The sequence below is a fragment of the Dermacentor albipictus genome, chromosome 3 (assembly GCF_038994185.2).
Source record: "Dermacentor albipictus isolate Rhodes 1998 colony chromosome 3, USDA_Dalb.pri_finalv2, whole genome shotgun sequence".
NCBI lineage: Eukaryota > Metazoa > Arthropoda > Arachnida > Ixodida > Ixodidae > Dermacentor > Dermacentor albipictus.
The window spans coordinates 25,958,205-25,982,721 of record NC_091823.1 but is presented as its reverse complement, the minus strand read 5'-3'; the positions used below and the strand labels follow the sequence as shown (position 1 = coordinate 25,982,721).

Below are 24,517 nucleotides of genomic sequence, written 5' to 3'. Positions count from 1 at the left end.
AATTCTTTGCCTCAATGTACCGCGAAATGAAAAGACGCATACAGCTGCGCTCAAATTTCGCGCTAGGGAGTATCGTGATCGCGGCATGTTTCCTTGCAAACAGAGACTCGGAGAGAACTAAAAATAACGATCATACCAGAAACAGAATGATGAAGTGAAGCACTCACAAATCCTAAACATGAAGCGCTTTCTTTTAATCAATCAACCACTTCGTTCTTTTCAATTTTGCCACTTGTGCAGCAAGAACCTATGAGAGTGAACCAGTTGTTTTTTTGTTTTCTCGATATTGCCTAAATATAATGGACGACAATGGCTATACTACGCTGTGAACCTTAGCTTTCTCGAATAAATTGTGTCTGCTGGGCCTAATCTCTCGTCTGAACAACGCCCCGCACTGTTACGAAGGCTACCTGTTGTCTGTTAGGAGTCAGAACCGGAACAGCTCGCTCACTATCCATCGCTCACTATCCATCGCTGGGCGCCGCCACCTGAATGAAAGGATCACGCCAGTGTTGGCAGTGGTACGCTAAGCCCCAGACACTGACGAAAGAGATCAAGGAAGGTCACTGGGCCATCTTTAGCCAGGTGTTGCATGACAGCATTGTATACTGAGCACGTGCTGGTGGGCGAGTTGGTCTGTTGCTTTATTTCGCGCCTTCGCTGTAATCAAGCATTGTATATTTAAAGGCACAGTTGGAACAGTGGCAAATGCGACCACCTATCTCAACCGAGCTGCGTCCTCGATATTTTTCCCGATGCACTTGAAGGGAACAAAAATACACGCTTCATATTGAAAACGGCTTGCGAACTCGGGCGACCTAAAGCAACCTCGTTTGGCGTACATCCTGTTCTTTTTCGCCACAATAGTTCCCATAGGTGACATAGAAGGCACTTCACCCTGTAATATTTTGTACTTTAAGCTAATACGTCCTTTTTAGGAGAGCATTGCAAGACCGCTTTTCCTTCCCTTTGTGATGCTTGTAGATGGGTTCGCATAATTAATAATCTCAATGTTTATGTGATATCCGTTTTACTTTGCTAAAGGAAGCGCACTCGACGACGTTGCTGAATGATTTGTACTGTGGCCAAATGTTCCATGGGAGATTAATGTTTGATAACTATTGCGAGGACCGCAGCCAGTTTCCGTTCTTGATTGGCTGACACTGCTCGCCGCATTGGCTGCTCTGCAGGAAGCTAGCCACATGGAGCATCGAAGAGCTCCCTAAGTCGGTCGATACGCATTCTCCAAAAGCACCTTGATGCGCGACCCCCAGTAGGCGAGTACCTACGTCGTGGAGATCACAGAGGACGCTTCGGAAAGAGACAGGCCCCATTCAGAGCTTTCTTCTTTCCAAGTTGAAGATAGTAAAACAAACATTTCTGCGTGACCAGCCTGCTTCAAGCAGGCTATTTCGCCTTCATCATGCAGCAGGTACTTGAGCTCGAGTAACAAGTCATGATGAGAACCTAACTTTTTGCCGGGAGCACTCGATCCCCCATGGTCGTGGTAAGGAAAAGGTCAACGTCTCGACCATGAATAAAAGAAAGCCAGCTCTAAAAGTAGTAAAACAAACTTCTTCCGCATCCTATTTTTTTTTGTTTCCCAGCTTCCAGATAGACTCTTAAAAAGCTGCCTTGCTGTGGCAGCGAACACTCCCTAATCTTTGCCCGAGGGGATATCTGCAAGAAAATGTTGGTCCGAGAAACGAGATCAGCGACCAATCGCCGGAGGCCACTGCTTCCCGCTGCCCGGCGAAAGTTGGTAAAGCTCCGCTGCTTTCCTGCTTTTCCTCGCTCGCCTCGCGAAGCTCTCGTCTTTCCTCAAACTTTCTCGTTCACACTCGAGAGCCTGGCTTCTCAAAGTTGGGGAACTGAATTATACCTTTTTTCTTGTAGCCTAACTTTCGTGTGCTCACGTAGGTGTGTAAGTACATGTGTGTGTACGTGTATTGCGTGTTTGTACGTGTGTGTGTGTGTGCAATGTCAGCGTGCTTTGGTACTTGTGTGCCTGTGGCTGCGCGCATTCTGTACGTGCGTTTGTAGTATACTACCGTCGCGGAGATAGCTCGCGTTTCTTTTGGTTTCTGCGTGTTTATTTGCTATACTCGAAGCATGACTCCGTTATGTGTTCTCGTTAAGAAATTTCCCATAGTAATTATCTCGTCTGTTTAGTACTTTTCATTTCACTTTACAAGCATAAAGACCCAATTACATGTTTTCGGGTTTGTGTGTGTGTGAGGGGGGGGGTCTCATATACATAGAACAAATACAAGTGTTTAAGTCATAACGCGAAGCACCACATTCTCCAGAAATGTACAGAGAGAAATGTAATGTCAGCAACACCCAATGAAAACAGCTTCCATTCGTTGTCAGAGTTCGGATGCAAGCGAAGCAAGCGAGAAAAAAAATGTGGGGTTTTACGTGCCAAAACAACTATCTGATTATGAGGTACGCCATATGGGAGATTCCAAAATGATTTTGACCACTTGGGGTTCCTTAACGGGAAACTAAATCTAAGTACACGGGTGTTTTTGTATGCTCCCCCTCCCCCTCCGCCATAGAAATGCGACCGCCGTGGCCGGGGTTTGATCCCGCGGCCTCGTGCTTCGCAGCGCAACACCAAATCCACCAAGAAACCACGGCGGGTGTGCAGCAAGCAAAACTTGAGATATGACTGTCGGAGGTAGTGTTTGAGTAGGTGACATAGGGGACGCTTTTAAGGGTGCGTTATGCGATATAGGCGATAAAGCCTGTTGCAAAGAAGAAGAAAAAAGCTTACGAAGAAAGGCTAGAATGACGTAGATTTGGGAGAACTGCCGCACTAACCAATGCACAACATAAACAGTCCCGTTTCAATAACCTAGTTCCGCCCTTGCCATAGGTAACAACCTCCGTTCGAACGGAACTACTCCTCCATTTGTGTTAAATGACTTGCCCTCAATCCGCGCTCATATTTAATATCCTAAGAGCTTAGGTTACAGCGAATCGAGAGCTCGGCACAATCAAGAAATGTCAAGCGTCGCTTCCCAGCGATTTGAGCTTGCCCTCATCGATCAAGATAGAAATAAAGATAATAAACGTGTGCTTCGAAACAAAGATGCCTTTTGAAACTATGAACTTCATTTCTGCCGCATGATGGATAACTGCATTGGAAAGTTAGGCAGTGGGATTAGGGCAAAACTTGTTCCGCCTCAATCCCGGGAGAGATAATCGATCGCGCGTCAAGCTTCCTCACAGTAAGCACGGCTACCCAAAACAGACGCCTGGCTTTTGACCCGATTAAAACCCCTTGGAGACATGCACAATAAAATGGGCGCAGCAATGTAGTGGCATTACGGAAAAAAAATTAACGGTGACCGCACGTGTACGTGACTAACATCGCCCCTGTGTGGCATGTGGTGGGAAAAGCGTAGCTGTTGCCTACGCCCCCCACGATCACTGGAAAGCTCCCGTTTCCCACTGATGTGAGTTGCGTTCTCGTAAAGCGCGTTGGTTAACCTGTCACAATGAAGAAACATATTGACTGAGAAGTCATTCTGAGTGACCAGTGCTCTGTCAAGCTGCTTTGTTTTTAGTGGAACAGCCTCCTCCTTTTTTGGTGTATCACTCTCCTAATTGTTGTGCTGTTATGTTTCCTTAGAGAAAACCAACACACGTGAAATCTCCATCTGCTAATCCCAATTTTCTTCTGCTAATTTTAAAAGCGCCTCTTCTTTATTTTTTTTAAATTACACAGTGAGGGCTCTTCACTTCGTTGTATAGCTTAACGGCTTTGTATTTACCCCCTTACTATGCCACCTGTTTCTTTCTTCCTTTTCTTTTTTTGTCCGCTTTGGTTCGAACATTTTTCTTTCTTTTTTTTTTTGCCTTTGACAGATGGCGTTTTTGCGCCTTTTGAAGTGCATTTATGGAATGGGCAGGAATTACCTGCATGAATAATCGTAAAGCTCGTGGGAGATAATTAAAAAATTAGGTAATGAGGTTTCTAGTTATTGACGTCAGGGCACATGTTGCGATTGACTGTGAAGTCGATAAACAGTAAAGTCACGTTCGTTTATCAGGAATCAGAAGACTAGCGCCAATTTCTAGATGTGTGTTATTTCAAAAATGTGGTACAATATACATCGGCATTCCAGCCAATAATTTCTGAAGAGCCTGAATCAAGCAGTTAGGGATGATCCTAATTGTAACACCAATACATTATTTAGCGGATTGGGGAAATTGGTGCTAGTCTTAGGGCTTCTACTAAAAAGACATGACTTTACTAATGCTTGGTCTCAACATATGCCCAAAGGTGAATGCCTAAAAAAATAATTACGCATATATTTTGCGCGAAAATTATCAGGCTATTCGTTGTACGAATATACTTCGAGAAGTGATCAAGCCGAGTCGATCCGGAAATTTTTGCACTGTTTTCTTTTCTTTCCTCTTTCACTGTACAAGATAGCACAACACGGACATCGAGCTATCAGCCAACTCAATATCGAGAGTAAGCTCACGAATAAGATTCAGAGCCCAAACTCAATCAAGTCAAGCGCAAGAAAGCCGATAAGCAGCAGCTGGGTGTCTCCGATAGCGCAGGCTATTGTTGTCACGGTTTCAAACTTTGGGTGAAAGTGCGAAATGTTTTTTTTTTTTCCTCTGTTATGACCTTGCAGCCGAAATAAAATATAAGTGAAGTTCGAAAACATATCGCGGATGAAATCATGTCCACGTCGTTTTATCGCAGAGCGACGCGACATTTGCCACCACGCTGCCCAGCAGGGACAGGTGCGAGATAACAAAAAGAAAGGGCTCGGTTGGATTATGAGAACTATGTGTGTATCTTCGCAGGCGTGGCTCGAATACCAAAGTAGGAGGGCGCCTCTCGGTGTACGCGTGTCTTCACCGACGTAGCAAATATGAATTCCTCTGAAACGCTATGCTGGAACACGAGACGTGCGTGGCATGAAATAAATCCGTCCCCCAACGCGCTTATTTTTTTTTATTATTCCTTATTTGTTGAAGCCCTTCGCGAATTTATCGCTTCGCTTTGCAAATCCATGGTGTGCGCACTTCGAATGAAGCCTGTACTGTAAATGCGGCTGGCAAGAGGGAACGGAGGAGGTGCTTTGGGTAGAATTCGTCTTTTTTTTGCGTGTTTTACGACCTCCCTGCGCGGCGGGTTACCGTACAAAAAGATCAGATGGCGTGACAGGCTCCTTGAAAGGCTGCGATGTAAGGAAGCCAGGAAGTTTAGTGGGACTGGCCTGTTGCTTGCATTAGTATTGTTTCCTTTTTTTTCTAGCATCCAGACACACCGAAGCGACCAAGATCAACTATAGCCTCAGACGACAGGCTTGCGCAGAGAAGACCACCTTATCTTTCCCTATTCATTGTGCCTTACCAGTTGTTTATATTTCTTTCCTCCTTACACGGGTGTTTCTTTTTATTTTTTCATACTGCTGTTCTAGGTTTCTCATTTTCAAATACTCCACTTCAGTATTGCTAAAAAGAAAAGAATGAAATGGTACTGCAGCGTGGGGCGGCACATGTATCATAGTCCTCCCACATATTGCAATCTATTCTGCTCTTCTGGCATTCGTTAGAGGTACGCTTGCTCTCTGCGCAGTATAAATGCAATACAATTCAGAGCCCGCAGCGCAACCGGCAGAGTTAATCTACTAGAGTTTGTCTAACCCTCTTGCGTCTCCGTTAAAGAACATGTTGTGACTACTGCTCCGCATGTTGCTTCTTCTCTCTGTGCGGTGTGTATGCCGCACTGCTTTTCCCTCTCTGTGCTCGCCAGGCCTCACTGACTGGAAAGAACCAACAGTAACGCTTGGCTTGCAGTTTATAGCGCCGAGCTCTACACCAAAGTTACGTGCGAAGGTTCACCAACTAGTTAGGTAACTAGTTTTCCCCCTTTTCATCCTAATAGCAATATGCGTCTTTTTTATTTATTTACCTGAAATATCCACAAGCGCATTACATGGGAAAAGGGAGAGTGGGGAGTTGTTGTGCGGTGCAATGATTTATTTCTGACTTTCTTTTAAATGGCGTTGCCTCCATAGTGCTTTCTTTTTTCTTTCCCTCTCTCCATCACTCTTTCTTTCTTTGTTTTTGTTTCTTTGTTTCTTGCTTTTTGTTGTTTTTTTTTGGTGGTATAGCTTGCAATACTGTTGGCTTGGTCCTATTCCATTGTAAACATCAACCGTCCCGACAGGCCAAAGCGCAGACAATTTCCCGCTACTGATAGAGTTCCAGCAATAGTAACAGGAATGTAGTATTCGAACAGAGACACAGACTTGAAGCAAAAATGTGAATATAGTGTGAAGAATTATATATATATATATATATATATATATATATATATATATTGTGGCCCACTCTCTTTGAAATCAAATTTAATTTCTCGCTCTCTTTATAATGGCGCTTTCTGCTGCTTGTATTCACTTCTTATTTATATTTTTCTCGCTGGAAGCATAGAAGATAGAAGAATGTCAACTTTAGAAGACTTATATTTTGTTTTCACTATCAGTCATTATATATTGACCTCACATCGGATATACAAAAGTGGAACCCTTTTCTTTATTTGGGGTGAAACAGTGAACAGCCTCGTTTTTCACCTGATCACGATACATTTTGTTTAAGGCGTACAGACACGCGTGCTTGAAGAATAAACAACGCAGTATTGCTATGTAAGTGCCAATGAAGCCTTTGTGGAGTAGGAAACACCATCACACTTGTAGAGTACTGTATGACTCTTGTCACATGTCACTAAAAAAAAGATCTGGGCACATCTCCCTCACTGCTGTTAAGGCTTGTGTTCTGTCCTTTCGTTGTCAATGAATAACATATATTCCATATACAAAACCTGCCCCAATTTAGATACGTTACACGTACTCCGGCGCAAAATTACGCATGCGAGCTCGTTACTTTTCTTTAATAAAGAAAGCAATTTTTCATTGTAACAAATGTATACCGTAGGGATGTGAGGAGAATTCATTGTTGGCTAGCGCTCTTCCACGTCGTCCACCTCCTCCCCCCTACACCTCTTCCCCTGCTCCCCCCAAATAGTTTCCTGGGAAACACCAACCAACCAAAATCCTCCTTTTGTCTGCAATTACAGAAAGAGTTGGTCAGGTTCTGTTCACTCGTACCATCGATTCTTGTTCTGTGACGATTTATATCTGAAAAGGTTAACACTAACCAAGAAAACGAAGTTCTGGTAGTAGAGTGGAACATGCATTAATTTGAAAACGCTTCTTATATAAAAAAATATGGGCTTGGTACTTAATAAATCACTGTCGACGTCGGCGAAGCAGCGAAGGTCAGAATAAGAGAGCATAATGGAGCGAGAACTTCAAACGAGGAAACATGAAGTGCATAAAGAGCAACGGCTTCTCTTCCAAGTCTTGCTGACAGAAAACAAGACTTATGGACCAGGTGGTCGTTGCCAGCATTACACATTTATTTTAAGAGCGGCGGCTATGAATTCGGTTTCGGCATTCTCTAGCGTTACGATAGACGACCGGCAATGTGTTGCGAAGAGAGCTGCGCAGAATAAGCTGCGTGGTTCTTTTTCAGTCCACATTCTTATCATATGAGAATCCAGATAAAGCGTAGTCTTGTGGAAATGCCGTCGTCAGGGTCCAGGCGCCTTTTTACGCAGCAAACTTTTCATGGAATGCAAAATCAGAATGACTGGCGCTGCGCTTCGCTCATATTACTTGCAACACTTTCTGTAGATGGTAAGAAACTAAATCAGTGAAGCTTGTGGAGAGGTCATTTACGGAGACCTAACTAAGTTGTTGATAGTTGTGGCACGCAGCTTAAAAACTTGCAATTTTGCTTCAGTGCTGCAAAAATCAATACACTTAAAGCATCGTTGGCCACATTTATGGAAAGGTGCTAGAAGTACTGTCGCAGAAGTATAGTTGGGGCTTATTTTTCTCATAAATTGCGAACGCGGCCGCTGATATGTTGTTAATTAGAGCTGAGCGCCTTCACCTGTTTCCTTGTGCAGGCGAAAATTAAAAACGCGAACAAAAATAAGCATATTTCAATATGTCACGTTGCCCACATCTTTTGCTGCATTTAAACAGATCGTTTGCCATAAAGCCAAAAGCTACTGCGTGAGTAACTAGACGTAACCCTCCCCCCCCCCCCCCTTACTGTAAACAGGTCCCTAGCTTCACTGTTTCCAAATCCCGATATTATTAAAGGCAGTGGACATGGTTGTTCTAGGTCATACTAGTACCGCGCGTTCTATTATAGTGTTGCAAGATGGCTCTGAGGCAGACCCTGTACGCAGAATTTGTTCCAAAGTTTTGACTAATACTGCTGATAAAAGTTTATTCGAAGCAACATTCCAGCGTTATCAGCCTAAACTGAATCGCGAAAAGCTGAAAATTTATAGCGCGTTCTTGCGGTGTCACGACCTACAGTGGGCATAGTACAGAGGTACTTCATGCAGACAAGTAGGACCAAAGCAAATTATGCTGCAGTCGGGCATTGTTCTTTGAAGGTACAGCGCGCCTTTTAAGAAACATCGGGCCTTAATGTAAGACAAGTCTGATCAATATGCAACTTCGCTCCCGTACAAGAAGCTGCCTCTACAATCTCAAGCATTAACTTTCCTTAACGACACCATCACTCTATCCTGCGAGGACAGATTGGGCGACCTTATATCTAATGTTTTCGGGCAGTTCCCTAGTGTGGCGCACACGTGCGACAATTGCCAACCGGCCAGTATTTATCTCAGATCATGTTATCGAGTGCCTGCTCATCCCTAACTCCATTTCTTGGATCGAGCCGGACCACATGCACCAGACACGTGCTGCTCCTGGTGCTGAGCGTGCCTCACCGAGAGAAGACCTCGAAAGTCGTCATTATTTTTTTACCACAAAGGATCGCCAGCTCAAGAAAAACAGATTCGCTCTTGAATAAGGTTTCCGTTCCTCTTGGTTTGTCAGACTTGTAGAATTTTTTTTTCTCTATTAGGGTATTTTAGCATAGCACTAACGTTTTAATACTGCCGCTATCAGATTTGCGCCTACAGCTGACCACACATGCGCTTTAGACCCCACCCCTCCCCTTTCGGTGCCAGGCAGGATCGGTAACGGTAATTGAAAATTGAAAAGAAGTAGCGCTAAACTAGCCTGCTCTATCAAAGTGTGACAAGCACCTGTGCTAAGCAAAGCAGAAAAGATGTTTGTTCGTATATTTTGCCCTTCTGACCTTTTATTTCTGCCGGCAGTACGTTTTCGACTTCCGAAAGACAGTGGGGGAGGAGAGTCGGTGCTGTCAAGAATGGCGAGCTGCGAAACAAGATTGCCACACAGTTACGACAGGGCGACACGACGCGCACCTCTCCCTCTCCGTCGCTGCAGCTGGGAGGCGTTCAAAGAAGCGGCCTTTGCGCTGGAATCCGCCGCCTTCCACCCGCCCCATCGACATTGTGACGGAACTAGTTCGGCGTGTGTGAACAATGATTCCGGAGTTCCCCAACGCGGAGCTGATTTGACACGCATGGACAAGCTGCCGTGGGGACGACGTATTTTGGTGCGTCTCACGCTTCGGGGTGGCACGGAACAACGAGCGACCCTCGATCGGCTCCGATAGTTTCCGGAACGGCACCCCGCCAACGCCGTCGTCGGGCATCAGAGCGCGGTTGCCTTTGTGTACGTAAACTGATCTGCAGAGCAGCGGCGAGTTGGTGATGAGTAAACGAACAGTCGCCGCGTCGTATGACCGGCGGATCGAGTGTATAAAAACTGTGGTTGTGCGAATGCTGAGGACACTTCTCTTGAGCAGTCATGTTAGACTGAGTCACTTCTCTCATGCAGTCATGTTGGACTGATACTATTTTTCTCAAGCAGTCATGTTAGACTGATTTAATTTCTGTAAATAAACCCTTTTCCTCGTTCTCGATGAGAAACAGCTCTTCACTTCATCAACGATCTCAGCGTAAATAAGTTGGACGACGGCATGGGCCAGCTACCTTCGAATTCATGCCGCACTCCAATCTTGGCAAAGGACCACGGACGATGGGATTGAGCCCCCAATCCTGACAACTGGCTGACAGCGGTGGGATGGACTTTGCGACATGGTGCTGTATCTGCGGTGAGTGCTTGGTTTTTGCTTTGACTCTCTAGGCTTCATTTTGTGGTTGTTCTGTTTAGAACAGTAGGGAAGCTAGATTGTTGTGTGTTAGCTAGGTTGTGTTTTCCTAGCTAGATTTAGAGAGCAGAATCAAGGCAGTAAAGCAGCAGTCATGGAGTTAAGGACACTGCTGAGAGACGAGTTGTTGATTGTTGGTGAGGAACTGGGCCTAGATGTACGCAAGGAAATGCTCAAATCGGAATTATTGGAGCTAATTTCCGAAAAGGCCAGTGAGGAAGAAATTGAAATGGGGTTTGAACTTCTGAAAAAGAGAGAAGAACGAGAGAGAAAAGAACAAGAGAGAGAGGAACGCGATAAAGATCGCGAGTTAAGAAAAATGCAACTGGAACTTGAAAGCAAACGTTTGGAGTTGTCTCAAGGAAGTGAAGGCGCTCTGGGACGATCAAGTGAGGCAGAATCGTACCGCATGGACAGGCTATTAAAGCCATTTGAGGTCGGGACCGACATAGGCTTGTTCCTAAGCAATCTTGAAAGGACTTGCGAAAAGATGAAGTTCGGCCCGAGTACATGGCCACAGCGGTTGCTGTCTATGTTGCCGTGTGAGGCGGCGGAAGTAATCGCCAGACTAAGTGTGCAGGATGCATATGATTATGCAAAAGTTAAGGCTAGTCTCCTGAAGAAATACCGCCTTTCAGCCGAAGCTTTTCGGCAAAGGTTTAGGAGCACAGGCAAGAAAGATAGCGAGGGCTATCCGGAGTTTGCATATAGCTTAAAGGCCAACCTAGTCGAGTGGCTTAAAAGCGCGGAAGCGTACGACAGCAGAGACATGATCATTGAATGCATGTGTCTAGAGCAGTTTTACAAAACCATCCCCCAAGCTGTGAAACTGTGGGTGCAAGACAGAGGTAATGTAAACACTGTGGAAAGGGCGGCTGAATTAGCCGAAGAGTACGCAACCCGTAGAAAGTTGAATGCCGAGGAGGGAAACTGGGACGGTCGAAATGGACCGCGGAAACCATTTCCGTTCAAAAAGGGTGCGCAAACTAGACGATCAGAGCCTGCAGACATGGCGGAAAAGCCCGCAGAAAAGAGCGAGGAGAAACTTAACGGAGAAACCGCACAAAAAGAACAGAAAAGAAAATTCGAATGTGTAAGACCAATTCGCTGTTACAAATGCCACAAACTGGGACATATAGCTGTAAACTGCGAGAAGTCTAGCGTAGTTTTTTCCTACGTGGAGGAAAAGGATGAGAATATGGAACTTTTAAGTCCATATCTCCACGACCTGCAAGTTAATGGAAAACCATGCCGAGTGCTAAGAGACAGTGCCGCCACGCTGGACATTGTCCATCCGTCTTACGTGATGGTAGATGACTTCACCGGAGTAGTAGCATGGATAAAACAGGTTGTAGAAGAACACAGCGTGTGTCTGCCCATGGCCAAAGTCAAAATCAGTGGACCATTCGGGGAGCTAGAGACTGAGGCTGCAGTTTCCAAATTTTTGTCACCGCAGTATCCCTACATCTTTTCGAATCGTTCGAATCAGTTACTGCGTGACAGAGGGCTCAAACTGGGAGAGGGCATAGTACAGGCATTCACCCGAGGCCAAGCTCGTAAGATCGCGGCGCTTTCGGCTGAAAATGCTCAAGCTCCTCCAGCGGAAGCAGAAAAGGGGATAACTTCAATACCCGAATCCGAGCTAGGCCCGAGGGACAAAAGAACAGTTGAGGAGAGCCTGCCAGCTGACCAGCTCAATGAGAGCGTAGCACTAGAGTGTCAGAGTTCTAGCCTGCAGGAAGAGCAAGCAGACGCGCTCACAAGCGAGACAGGGTCGTTATTATCACCGGCCTCAAAGAACTTTGATCAACTCTTACGCGTGGATAGAGAGTCACTGGCAGCTGAGCAAAAGAATGATGAGAGCTTAGCTAAATTACGTGACACAGCTAAAGAAGGCATTGGTAGGCGCAACGTAACGATACATGAGAGAGGAGGATTGTTGTATCGGCATTACAGAGATCGAAAGGGTAGGATTTTAGATCAGTTAGTCATACCTACTAAGTATAGGGAGGACCTTTTGAGTCTTTGTCATGGAAATGGGTGGTCCGGCCACCTAGGCATAAACAAATCAAAGGAAAGATTGCTTATGGAATACTACTGGCCTGGCTGTTTCAAAGATGTAGAAAACTTTGTAAGGTCATGCGACGCCTGCCAGCGTTCTGGTAAACCAGGAGAGACATGGAAAGCTCCACTGAAGGTAGTCCCCTTAATAACAGAGCCTTTCAGACGGCTTGTAATAGACACGGTAGGGCCTCTTCCAAAAACAAAATCAGGCTACAGGTACTTGTTTACCATGCTGTGTCCGGCTACGAGGTTTCCAGAAGCAATCCCTTTGAAAGAGCTCAGCTCCACCGAAGTAGTAGACGCGCTTTTGACAGTGTTTGCACGAGTTGGGTTTCCAGCCGAAATTCGGGCAGATCAAGGGTCAGTATTCACGAGCGCACTGACTTCCACATTCTTGCAAAAGTGCGGGGTAAAGTTAATACACAGTTCTGTCTATCACCCTCAGTCAAACAGTGTAGAGAGGTGGCATTCGGTGCTTAAGCGAGTTTTGCGTGCGCTCTGTTACGAGCACAAGGAGGACTGGGAGAACTGTCTGCCGGCAACTTTGTTTGCTTTGCGAACGGTTCCACATGAAGCGACAGGGTTCTCACCAGCAGAACTAGTGTATGGGAGGACACTCCTTTCTCCACTGAGAATGTTAAGAGAGATGTGGGAGGAAATAGGGGAGAGTCCAACCGTGGTTGAATACGTGCTAAATTTACTGGAACGGCTAAGCGCAACCCGAGAACTAGTCGGAAAGAACATGGAAATAGCTCAAAGGAACGCCAAATTCTATTACGACAAGAATGCGAGGCTTCGCACGTTTAAAGTCGACTTAACGATGAAAGCGGAAAAGTGTAGGTTTGGTTGTTCGCAGGTTACTTATCTGGGCCATGTTGTCGGTCAGGACATGAGACGGCCGGCTGAGCTGAACATAGCTACGATTGGAGAATTTTCTCAGCCGCGCCCGAACACGGACCTTCGTTCATTTCTGGGACTTGTGGGGTACTATCAATGGTACATTCCGAATTACTCGCAATTGGCAAGTCCACTAACAGACGCCCTCCGAAAGGGAGCACCGAGTAACGTACACTGGGATAAGGACAAAGAGAACGTTTTCCAAAGTTTGAAAACGCTATTGGTTTCTCGCCCTATGCTTCGCGCGCCAGACTACACAAAGGAATTCATAGTTGAATGCGACGCAAGCGACAGAGGTATGGGCGTGGTACTTAGTCAGGTCGGCGACGATAACGAGGAGCATCCTATCCTCTACGCCAGCCGTAAACTAAATGTAAGGGAGGAAGCCTACAGCGCTTCAGAGAAGGAATGCGCTTGTTTGGTTTGGGCCGCCCAGAAGTTGTCGTGTTACTTGTACGGAGCGAAGTTCATCTTCGAGACCGACCACTGTCCTCTGACGTGGCTCAATCAAATGTCACACAAAAACGGCCGCTTGCTCCGATGGAGCCTCACTCTCCAAGAGTACAACTTCTCCGTTAGATATAAGAAGGGAAAGTTGCATAGCAATGCGGATGGTTTGAGCAGGCTAATTTGAATTCTGCGTTTGAGGGTCCCGCCTAAATTTTGGGGTTACTAGTGTTAGCTTTTCTTTAGGCGAAGAAAATCCCCTCTCATTCAGCAGAATTCCCTCCATTAATTGCTGAATTTGTCAGCAGGAATTTGCTTCAGAAATTGGCATAGTGAAATGTAGCATTTTTTTTTTGTTTCTGCACTTATGTTGTTGTTGTTTTTTTTTTGAAGCCTAGCGAGTCTAAAGTGAGAGCCAATGCACGTCATCTCGGCGCAGAGCCGTGTTGTGGGGTTCATTTTGCAATTGCCTGTCCTTGTTGGATGTTTTGGGGCGGTGACATCAATGCACAAGTGGTCGCTGCGAGCCATGACATCAATCTCCCCCCTGACCAGCAGCCGTTCTCTTCCTGCCTAGCGGTTGTCAGCGCTAGACAGTCGAGACTTTCCGGGCCATGGAGGCGCTGTCAAGAATGGCGAGCTGCGAAACAAGATTGCCACACAGTTACGACAGGGCGACACGACGCGCACCTCTCCCTCTCCGTCGCTGCAGCTGAGAGGCGTTCAAAGAAGCGGCCTTTGCGCTGGAATCCGCCGCCTTCCACCCGCCCCATCGACATTGTGACGGAACTAGTTCGGCGTGTGTGACCAATGATTCCGGAGTTCCCCAACGCGGAGCTGATTTGACACGCATGGACAAGCTGCCGTGGGGACGACGTATTTTGGTGCGTCTCACGCTTCGGGGTGGCACGGAACAACGAGCGACCCTCGATCGGCTCCGATAGTTTCCGGAACGGCACCTCGCCAACGCCGTCGTCGGGCATCAGAGCGCGGTTGCCTTTGTGTACGTAAACTGATCTGCAGAGCAGCGGCGAGTTGGTGATGAGTAAACGAACAGTCGCCGCGTCGTATGACCGGCGGATCGAGTGTATGAAAACTGTGGTTGTGCGAATGCTGAGGACACTTCTCTTGAGCAGTCATGTTAGACTGAGTCACTTCTCTCATGCAGTCATGTTGGACTGATACTCTTTTTCTCAAGCAGTCATGTTAGACTGATTTAATTTCTGTAAATAAACCCTTTTCCTCGTTCTCGATGAGAAACAGCTCTTCACTTCATCAACGATCTCAGCGTAAATAAGTTGGACGACGGCATGGGCCAGCTACCTTCGAATTCATGCCGCACTCCAATCTTTGCAAAGGACCACGAGCGATGGGATTGAGCCCCCAATCCTGACAGTGCTTACCGGCGTTGACGTTCACGGCGGTGCTCAGCACGCTGCCTCTGGCGTTACGCGCCCGGCAGCGAAACGATCCGCGGTGCACCTCGGCGCGGAACTGGTGCTCGCGGAAGGGCAGGAAGGTGAGCGTGCCCTCGTGGACCGTGAGCAGCTGCGGTCGGGAAGTAGCGGCCGGCAGGGCGCTGGCATTCAGTCCGTCGGTCGCGCTCACCCACCACGCGTGAGGGCGCGGGTCCCCGTCGGCCGCGCAGCGCACCGTGGCGCCCGTCCAGTTCGAGAACAGGAGCCACGTGGGAGGCTCGCTCAACCAGCGGGGCCCGGAGGATCCTTTCGCGACGTCCGGAAGGTTCACCAAGAGGCACACGGCGGCTGCGAGAAACGAGAAAGAGCAAGCCCTGTTCGCCCACTGAAGAAGAAAGGACAATGAAACGTTATGTGAGGAAGCTTATCTTATGTATGTGGACTATTTGATTGATTGATTGATTGATCGATTGATTGATTGATTGATTGATTGATTGATTGATTGATTGATTGATTGATTGATTGATTGATTGATTGATTGATTGAATAAACTCCACAGCTGTGCCTGTTACTATGTTCCACAACTATCCCTGTACACTATAGATTACCAGTTATTTTTTTAAAATAACTGATATAAGCATCCATTGTTTGCCACTTTCTTGTTCTTCACTGTCCACACAACGTCACACTCTCCCTCATTCACTTATATGTCGCAACGCGGCAGTGCGCCGTTAAGGTGTCCTCTCCTGAGAGACAGTTACTGCGCTGTGCTTTATCTAATTAACCCCTTCCCCCCCCCCCTTCCATCAATCACATTCTAGCGCTGTTTCAGCGTTTCATTATGTCCGCATTAAACTTGCGCCACTTGCATTAAGTATAAATTAAATGCTCCATTCCCTCACCTGGTGTAGCATCTGAAGCGTGTAGACAGGCAAGATCTAGTTTTCACCGCCGAGCCTCGAACATTTGCCTAACGAAAATATTTGGCAATACATATTTCGTGAAAGTCAGCGTAATAAGATCCTGCGCAGCGATATTATTGCTTCTGGGCAACCCATAGTCAATTCGCAGCATACTTATGGAAATGCGTCAAGTGGAATTCCATTGTCTATACTATTGCGGAGACCAAAAATCCCGTTGCTCGTTCCTCGGCTTCAGAAATGTAATAATGCGACGGCTTTGAGTAACGGCACATGACTACACTGCGGCCGCGCATGATCCATATACATCGCTCTCCGTTTTCATCTTTCTTTGAGGAGCAACGCAAGAGTTTTCTTTCCGAGTCCCGAGCTGCGCGTCTCTCTTTGAGTCTCATGGTCGGAGATCACGCTGACGCAAAAGGAGCGGAAATCGATGCTCTACACGAATACGCGCGCCTCGATCGACTTCCGGCGGCTCGCTCACTGGAAGGAAATCTTTTACGTCGATGGCCGCGTGGCTCGCATAAGCTTCGCAGAACGATCTGCTTTAATGGAGCAGCCTTCAACTTCCTTCCGGCCTTGACGACAACCGACCAGCGGCACAGCCTTCTTGCACACGTGGCTGATGGTTGACCGGTAACTGTCAGATAGATTCCTAATGTATACTTCTTTATATTTGCGTATCTTGGTGGTTACTTTCATCCTCATGGTACCCCTTATACATTATGCACATAAATTTCAACCCTTTCGAAACTCAGCTCGTTAGTTTTCCCGTGAGAAATTCTGGGTTGTATCCGCGATGCAAAGCCGTATGTATTGCCGAAATGTATGGAAGTGGCTTGGTAACATTATTGGCCCTCAACTATGCAGAGAATTGGTGCTTATTTGTTGTAGGGTGTTCTATATTGCGGTATAGGCTCCATAAAATCGGCACTAGAGGAGACAGTCACGCCGCTACAATCTAGTATACACCGACGCCGTCATGAACAGGGAAAACCATCTACGGAGTGCCTTCTGAATAACGAGACTCGCGATGAAAATTTGGTATGCAGCGTCAACCTGCTAACCTACCAGGCACATACCCAGGATAATTTTGCGGGGGCGGGGGGCAACTCAAGGTAACTTTTCTATGCAATAGAGGAGGGGGGGGGGGGGGGTACCTTTGCTAGTATAATTGTGAGTAATGCCCAGAGTTTGCCATAAATACGTGTAAACTCTCAGAAGACAAGTTAAATAAGGTGTATCTCACAAGTACGCCTGTGAGATAATCTCGCATTTTCTTTACAAACAAGGAACCACATAAAATGAACTGCATAAAATGAACTGCCAAGAACAAGCAAACAAGCGAAAGTGTAAAATAAACATCTCTGGTAGCGTTTTTTTTTATTTAGCTCTGGAAGAATTATAGAGAAATGTTTATTTGCGAAACAATCACAGTTCTTTTGAATCCCTCGTTTACTGCTTCACCAAGTTAAGTGCCAAAGCCGACTTATTTAGGAAGTTCGTAACGGTGCGTAGCCGCCTGTCCCGTATAACCGCGTAGAGTGCAGGAGGTTGCGGTTGTAGACGTACTGCGCTCACCGCAGAAGGTTAGAAAAACACCCATGCACGTAAGCACAGCAGAGAAGTGGCTATAGCAGGCGGCTTGACTGATAACTGTAGAAGCGTCATTCAAAACACACGGAATTATTCTACGCTTCCGGCGGCGTTTTCTTTACTTCCTTTTTAAATAAAAAGATGCTGATCCATAAATATTTGCATGAACAACGGTTAAATTTGTTAATTTTCGCTTTCTCTCCCTGCTTGGCTGTTGCCTCAGCTCTACCCCTTAGCAGATCGCTTAATTTCTCAATTCCTTGCGACTCTTGCTTCGGGTTGCCAATATTGCACGAAAAGGGAGGTAACGGGCAACATTCATATTGCTTAAGGGTTTAACGGTTATTGCAGGGTTTGTTGAAGGACGCTGTTTCGAATGATTTTATTTTCCACCTTATCTAATCTGTATCACGTGTAATATGGTTCCGAGGATCTGCCAGCGTCATGGCGAGCCGTCTCTCGAGGAAATAATGGAGCAAAAGGAAAAGTTAAACACAACTGGCGTTCTTTCCGGCCCCAACTCGTTCCATGAACATACAGACCATCTGACTACGAGCCGAATCCATTTCCTTGGATTCCTTGGTCCTTGGATCAGTCTAAGCAAAAAGGTTGAACTAACGAAGCAACAGCGATGCGCGTGACCGTTGCAATATATACTGACAGCTGAACGCATCTCGAGTTAATTACGCGGGTAATGAATCAGTGGGAGAACTGGCCTTCACACCCCAGGAGATGCTGATAACTATATCGCCGCCCATATTGAGGGAAAAAGGTAGCAGTAGCTATGTGCAGTATAACTGACTCTTATTAGCACCCTATGGTCATATGGCGGTATATCACTTATAGCTATGTACAGTCCAGTAACATCAAGTTTCGCATTAACAGGAATACAGAAATATGCTGTACATAATGATGCTAATAAAATACGCCACACATCTGGTACAGGGACAAAATGTGGCTCTACAAGCTGTTTTTTCTTTCTTTCTCTCTTTCTTTCTTTCTTTCTTTCTTTCTTTCTTTCTTTCTTTCTTTCTTTCTTTCTTTCTTTCTTTCTTTCTTTCTTTCGTTCTTTCTTTCTTTCCTTCTTTCTTTCTTTCCTTCTTTCTTTCTTTCTTTTTTTGGGCGGGTGTGATGGAGGTAAATTAGCGCCCATGTGGAAAATATCGGTAACCTTTTAAGGCATCCTTATTGACGTAACCTGGAGTAATCTATTTGCGGGTAATTTCTGTAGTCCTAAGAAAAAATGCCACCAGAGCTCGTAAATCATGTATTGGGCAAACTATGCAATTGTCGAGCCACACCTACCGTAGATACAAGCACAGATCAAGCAGGCCTAATTAGTTGACTTTATGTATATATACACCGTTCTCTCATAGCTTTTGATCAACAGTGGACGAACAGTGGAAAGTTGTCTTCTATAGCATATCTAAATTGTGTGCAACTTGAGCACACCGCACATTGCGCACATTGATTTCAGCACTTTTGAAGTTTACATCTTCAGCTGTCACGTAACATACTCGGGGATATATCAGGGTTATAAAGTTACGTGTTCGCAGCCAGTGCAACCACCGCACACCATCACAGCACAGGATCACAAGTAGCAGCACCATGGACACCAATCCACGCTAAAGTGGCGTGTGCAGGTTGGTCTCCCTAAAAACCTTACCGGTGCCCTCGTCACCCTCCGCTGTAATGGATTCAGGTCAGCATTCCAAAACAACGACCCGTGATCAAAGCGAGCTAGCGTAGTAGCCTGCGATCGTCGGCGCAGGCTGTGGCGACAACAGTCACACAAAACGTGTTCAGGGGGCCTCTGCGTGTCCAGAATATTCACACATAGCTTTGTCGACCACTCCAATGCGAAAAGCCTTTGTTCCTGTTGCTAGGAGTCGGCGCTTAGCCGTTTCTAGTGCCGACAACTTCTGTTTGAGAGACAAAAAAAATGAAGAAGCAGTGTTTAGTGAAATAAATTTTATTTTCAAGGAGGAGTTTTGGAGCTCTGCAGGATTGCTCTAATATTTTTTATCAGCAAAAGTACCAAGTGCCGACATAACTAATACCCTCGTTGTCGCTACTCGCTCAGTGCTAATTAACTGCGCACGTATGAACGGAGTGCCAATTTCGATCAAATTAAACGCGATTTTAATAGAAAGTTTTCCTTCTTTGGTGAAGATCTACAAAAAAGAACGAAAGAAAAAGAGAGACGAGGTTAACAGTGGGGGTTAACACTGCCAAATAGGAACAGAGGCAATGAAACAAGAACATGATGTGCTCACGCAGAACTGCTTTACGGATATAAGCGTAAAGAAATATTGATTTACACTGCTATACGGCACGGAAATATAATGGGCTCGCTACTCTTAACGAATTCCTTCGACACATCTGTGAATGTTAAGTTTTTCCCACACTTGTATATGGCGCTGGTTGCAAGTTTGAAGTTCGGGATTCCAATTACTGAGAGCTTCTACATCATTTTTTTTCCTTTTTTGGCGTTGTTTCCTTTTCTTTCTTTAACCTATTTGTCGTTTCTTCTCATCAACTGGTAGCATGGGTGATAAGGTTTATCCAATCTGCAAGAGATGCCGGAGGCTCTAATATTCCGTCGCACATTTGTTTATCACTAGTTGTTTAAACAAAAGCAAACATGTTCAAATTACTGCATGGTTGCTGTGAAGGAATGTGGTTGATTGGTTTTGAAGACCTAATTGCAGGTTTCTTTTTTCTTCTACCAAATCTGGTGCATATTAACGGAGACCGTAGACGCTAGCGCGCCGTAGATGAGAAATAATTTTTCTTGCAAAATAACGATTACGTGGTAACGAGCGCAGCTGTAGCCTTCACTGGGCACCATGTCCAGTTGTAATTATCAAGCTTCCGATTCTTTATTTATTTATTTATTTATTTATTTATTTATTTATTTATTTATTTATTTATTTATTTATTTATTTATTTATTTATTTTGCAATTGATTCGGGTCAGGTACTGAAAGGCCTTTGACGTGACGAGATTATGCTGAATGCAGACAAAGGCTGCAAGCTTTGCACAAATGAATCACCGGGCACGTTTCACGCAGAATGTTAACTGATCATTCGCGAGAGTAATTATCATCTCATTTTCAATGTGGTTTCCGCTGTACTTCAGCGCCACGAATTACTCGTGCAACGAAAACTACACAAATCACAGAACATTGCCCATTCAGACGGCGATTCATGCTCAACACACTCAACCACGACACGAAATGCGGCAAGTTCTGGTCCTGTGGACGGTGGTCAGATGCTACTTTCCCTATTTGGAAGAGACCAACCGGGCCGAAACGACGACAGTGGTCGTGGAGTGTGCAGCAGTGGCCTGTCCATGTAAATATGAACACGCGGTCGGCGTGTGCTTCGTGTAAAAGCGATAAAGTGAGCTACTTCAGAATTGTCGCTTACATCTAGGCCTCCGCATTGTCGGTAAAGGACCGACTTGCCGATGGAGCTACCCGATTCGCCCTAGATAACGTGCAGTCTACACACATATCACTAACAGAAACGCCTAAGCAACTACGCCAAATTGCTCGCGACATCACGCTGTATTTTTGGAAGACTCCGGGGTATTTCAACCGTCGTTCGTGTCTCCTTCATTCATAATTGCAATTGCGACTACTGTCAGCCTTCGTCCGCTGTGCCGCCTACGAGTGGGCATAGCCTTCAAAAACTCGTACTCATTCTTCATTGAAATGACTCCCCTCCCTCATATGCGATCACTCCAACTGTGAGGAGACAAACGAGCACATCCTCTGCCACTGCACCCGCTTCGAAGATCAACGTCAGCTTCTTCAGGGCACTCTCAGCCAACTTGATGGTCAGCCCTTTACAAAGGCAAAGGTCCTATGCACTTGTCCTCATGCATCATCAACCCATATAGCTACGCGAGGTCTAATAATTTTCCTTAAATAAACCTGCCTGACAAGGCGTTTATAGACACCGTGTGTCTACAACTGCGCACGTGCACTTTCTCTCTAGCCTTCTTCTTGCTTTCAATCCCAATTTATTTCGTGTAGGATAGGTAATCAGACACCAGTAATGTTAATTTGCCTGTCTTTTCTTGTTTTTTTTTCTCTGTCCTTTCACAAATTCTTAATTTCGGCCGTTTACCCCTGGTGTGTACAGGAAGGCCTAGAAGAGCAGCAGTGATAAAGTTCTCAAATTGAAAACGAAATAAACTCGCTGTTAAAGCTACACCCCTCTGAATACTTTAGCTCTGAGGTATCAGATCTGCATGCTATATGATAATTATACTTTATTTATAAGAGATGCTACCGTGCACTGACACAAACCTCACGAACAGCAATGACGACACTGGCATTTCACCAATCACGGAGTAAACGTAGTGCGTGTGTCCATCACCTAAGGCAGTTAATAACAGGTAGGAGGGAAGACAATAAGCAAGATTTCTTTCAACAGACGTGCCAGAGAAAAGAAGAAAAAAAAACTGTGAAAAACGCATAAAGTCCTACGAACGACTTGTGACTGCTGAGACAAGGCAAGGCATACGTGCAGCCACTACGTCCAGTGGCCTCTCAACCATGGATTATATACAGCTGAACGTGACTGTAGGCACAGGCGCTGTAACCGGCAGGAACACGAAGCTCTGCGTACTGCGAAGAATTCCCGAGCTAAAGTTTCACTGCAGAAGAACAGTAACAAAAACTTCGCATACCAAGCCAAGGCGACGAAGCTGAAGCAAACAAGCTTTGGAACAGAAAACGAGTTCCTCATGACACCGACACAGAGAGGGGGCGAATGCCTGGACAGCGCACTACAAGTGAGAAAACTTCTCCAAATCGGGTGCTCTCCATCCGGAGTGCAGAGAGGGTTGCTGTTGTTGCTGTTGTGGTAGTAGTGGGTCAGTATACTGATGGCTTGGCTCCGCGAAGCCTCGCACGTGAAGGTACTAGGCGTCTGTTCGTTTCTTCACCGGAAGACAAATGGGGGTGGGTCCCGATGGCACAGCCGAGAGCGGCATTCCCAAATGTGTTCAACATCTCTCATCCGCCGCGTGTCCTCCCTTCCCCGTTGGTTACTGCGCTCGCGGGTTTCGACCGCCGGTGCACCACCGGCGAGGCGCTACTGGGACCCTCCGAGCTGCGACGTGGCTCTCTTTACCCTTCGCCTGACTGTTGCCTCGCCAGCGTCTGTACGTCCGTTCGTCCGTCCCCGTTCGTGCGGCCGTGCTTGGAATTTGTTCTCTTTTCCGAAGTCAACACGGAGGGATTCCGTTCCTTCGACGCCCCGAGGCCCAAGGCGCTTTTGGCGATATTTCATTTCCGCACTTTTTACCTCCTTTCTTTTCTTCCCCTCCGGGTGTCTCTCTTTATTCTCTGTCTCTTTCACTCTGTTCATTTTGCGTCTCATCCAGCCAACTTCCTTTCCCTCTGGCTGTATTTTTTTCTTCTCTCCTCTCATCCAGCGACGCTTACTTTTGATGTATAGGCATATAGCCTTTTCAGGCCCCTTGTCTAATTTTACTCACCGATAGAGGAGCGCCTTTTGTTTGTGGCAACCTTACTCTTCAATTGATGCTCAACGGAGAAACAATGACACGCTGTTTTTCTCTATTCTTTTCTCTCTCTGTCTCTTCTTTTCAGCCTAAGGCTACAAGGAGTGTAGTCGGAGAGGGAACATGGTCGGATGAAGGCCATTCTCGGTTTGTCCGCAGAGCACGCAGGTCGTTTGTTGGCCCGTTGGGTTCCTGCGCGTCTGGCTTTTGCCGCTTGCTTGTCACCGCCTCAGAACGTGGTGCACCTTTGCCGCTTCCAGCGCCTTCGATTCTTTACTTGTGCACAAAGGAGACGTGCGCCACCGCGCCCTTGTTGTCCTCCTTGCGTGTTTTTTTTCTTTTCTTTTTTTCCCTCCCCTACGGCCATATACCTTATAATTCGGGCATCTTTCGCCAGCACTTTTCTAGTGTTCTAAGCCGGGTCTACAGCCACTCCCTCGCGCTCTTTCAACGCTCCTCCTGTCGTCCACAAAAGCATGTTTCCGCTCTTCTGGCTCCGTCCTGGCTTGGCGTTATGTGTTTTACCGGGTTTGTTTCATTTACTTTATTTTCTTTGGCAACGGCGCTTTTTCCACATTTCCGTTCTCTCGGTCACCTATGTCAGATTGTGTGGGTATGTGTGTTTATTAATACGTCATTTACGCAGCTTGCTTCATTGTGCTACAGTGTTCTATAGCGCGCATTCTGAGGCATGGCGCTTGCAGAGTATTGCCTTCTAGCTTTTCTCTTTCACCTACAGCTGGGACTGTGTGAACCATGCCCCATCAAGTGATGTTACTTCTGAACGCGGTAATTCTTCTCTGTTAGCGCTCTTTCTGATTTTCATTTGTTGTGACTTCTTTTTTTGTATGTTCTTATCTATGTATTAATTAAGAGTGCACAATAGGAGACTGGAATGATAAAAGAAAATATATGCCTTCTATGTGCACTGCTGTGACATCCTGGCGTCTGAAATTGGCCCCTGTGGTTGCACAAGTCCTTCATGTATATTCATTCATCTTTGTTAAAACTCTGTAGAAGTCTTTCCTTGCTTCTTTTTGTATTTTTCGTGAGCGTTCACAGCATTTTCACTGTCCTATATAAAATCAAGTACCGAAAGAGACATGGTCATGGCAGGGCTAAAGTATTTAAGCAAAGAATGAGAAAAGTGTTCTCCGCATGCGATACACTAGCCTTTTTAACTTTTTTTCGTCAATAGCGTAAATATTTTGACAAACTCTGCGCCGAGAATGCCTAGTGAAACGCTTTATAAGCAGCCAAATTGCTCTCAGTAAAAATACTGTTATATTTTGTAGTTAGTTTATTAACTTTTTACTTCAAGACATTCATCGTCTCTGCTGCGTCAGGTTGCGCATTTCTTTTGCCCATCATTGTGTACCACAGACGTCATTTTTTTTAGTGAAAGGCCGTGTGTCACACTGGCCAAGTCATTGGCATAAATGAATGATGAGATAGAGATAGAGAGAGAGG

At 45.9% G+C, this 24,517-nt stretch overlaps 1 protein-coding gene across 1 annotated transcript in view; it reads right to left on the bottom strand.

The window, feature by feature from the left end:
• The window catches only part of LOC139057303 (cell adhesion molecule Dscam1-like), a 177,520-nt gene that overhangs the window by 97,985 nt on the left and 55,018 nt on the right, over positions 1-24,517 (bottom strand). Inside the window, exon 3 of the mRNA XM_070535253.1 lies at positions 14,976-15,338. Within this exon, the coding sequence (XP_070391354.1) occupies positions 14,976-15,338 (363 nt within the window). The remainder of the gene's footprint in view (positions 1-14,975; positions 15,339-24,517) is intronic.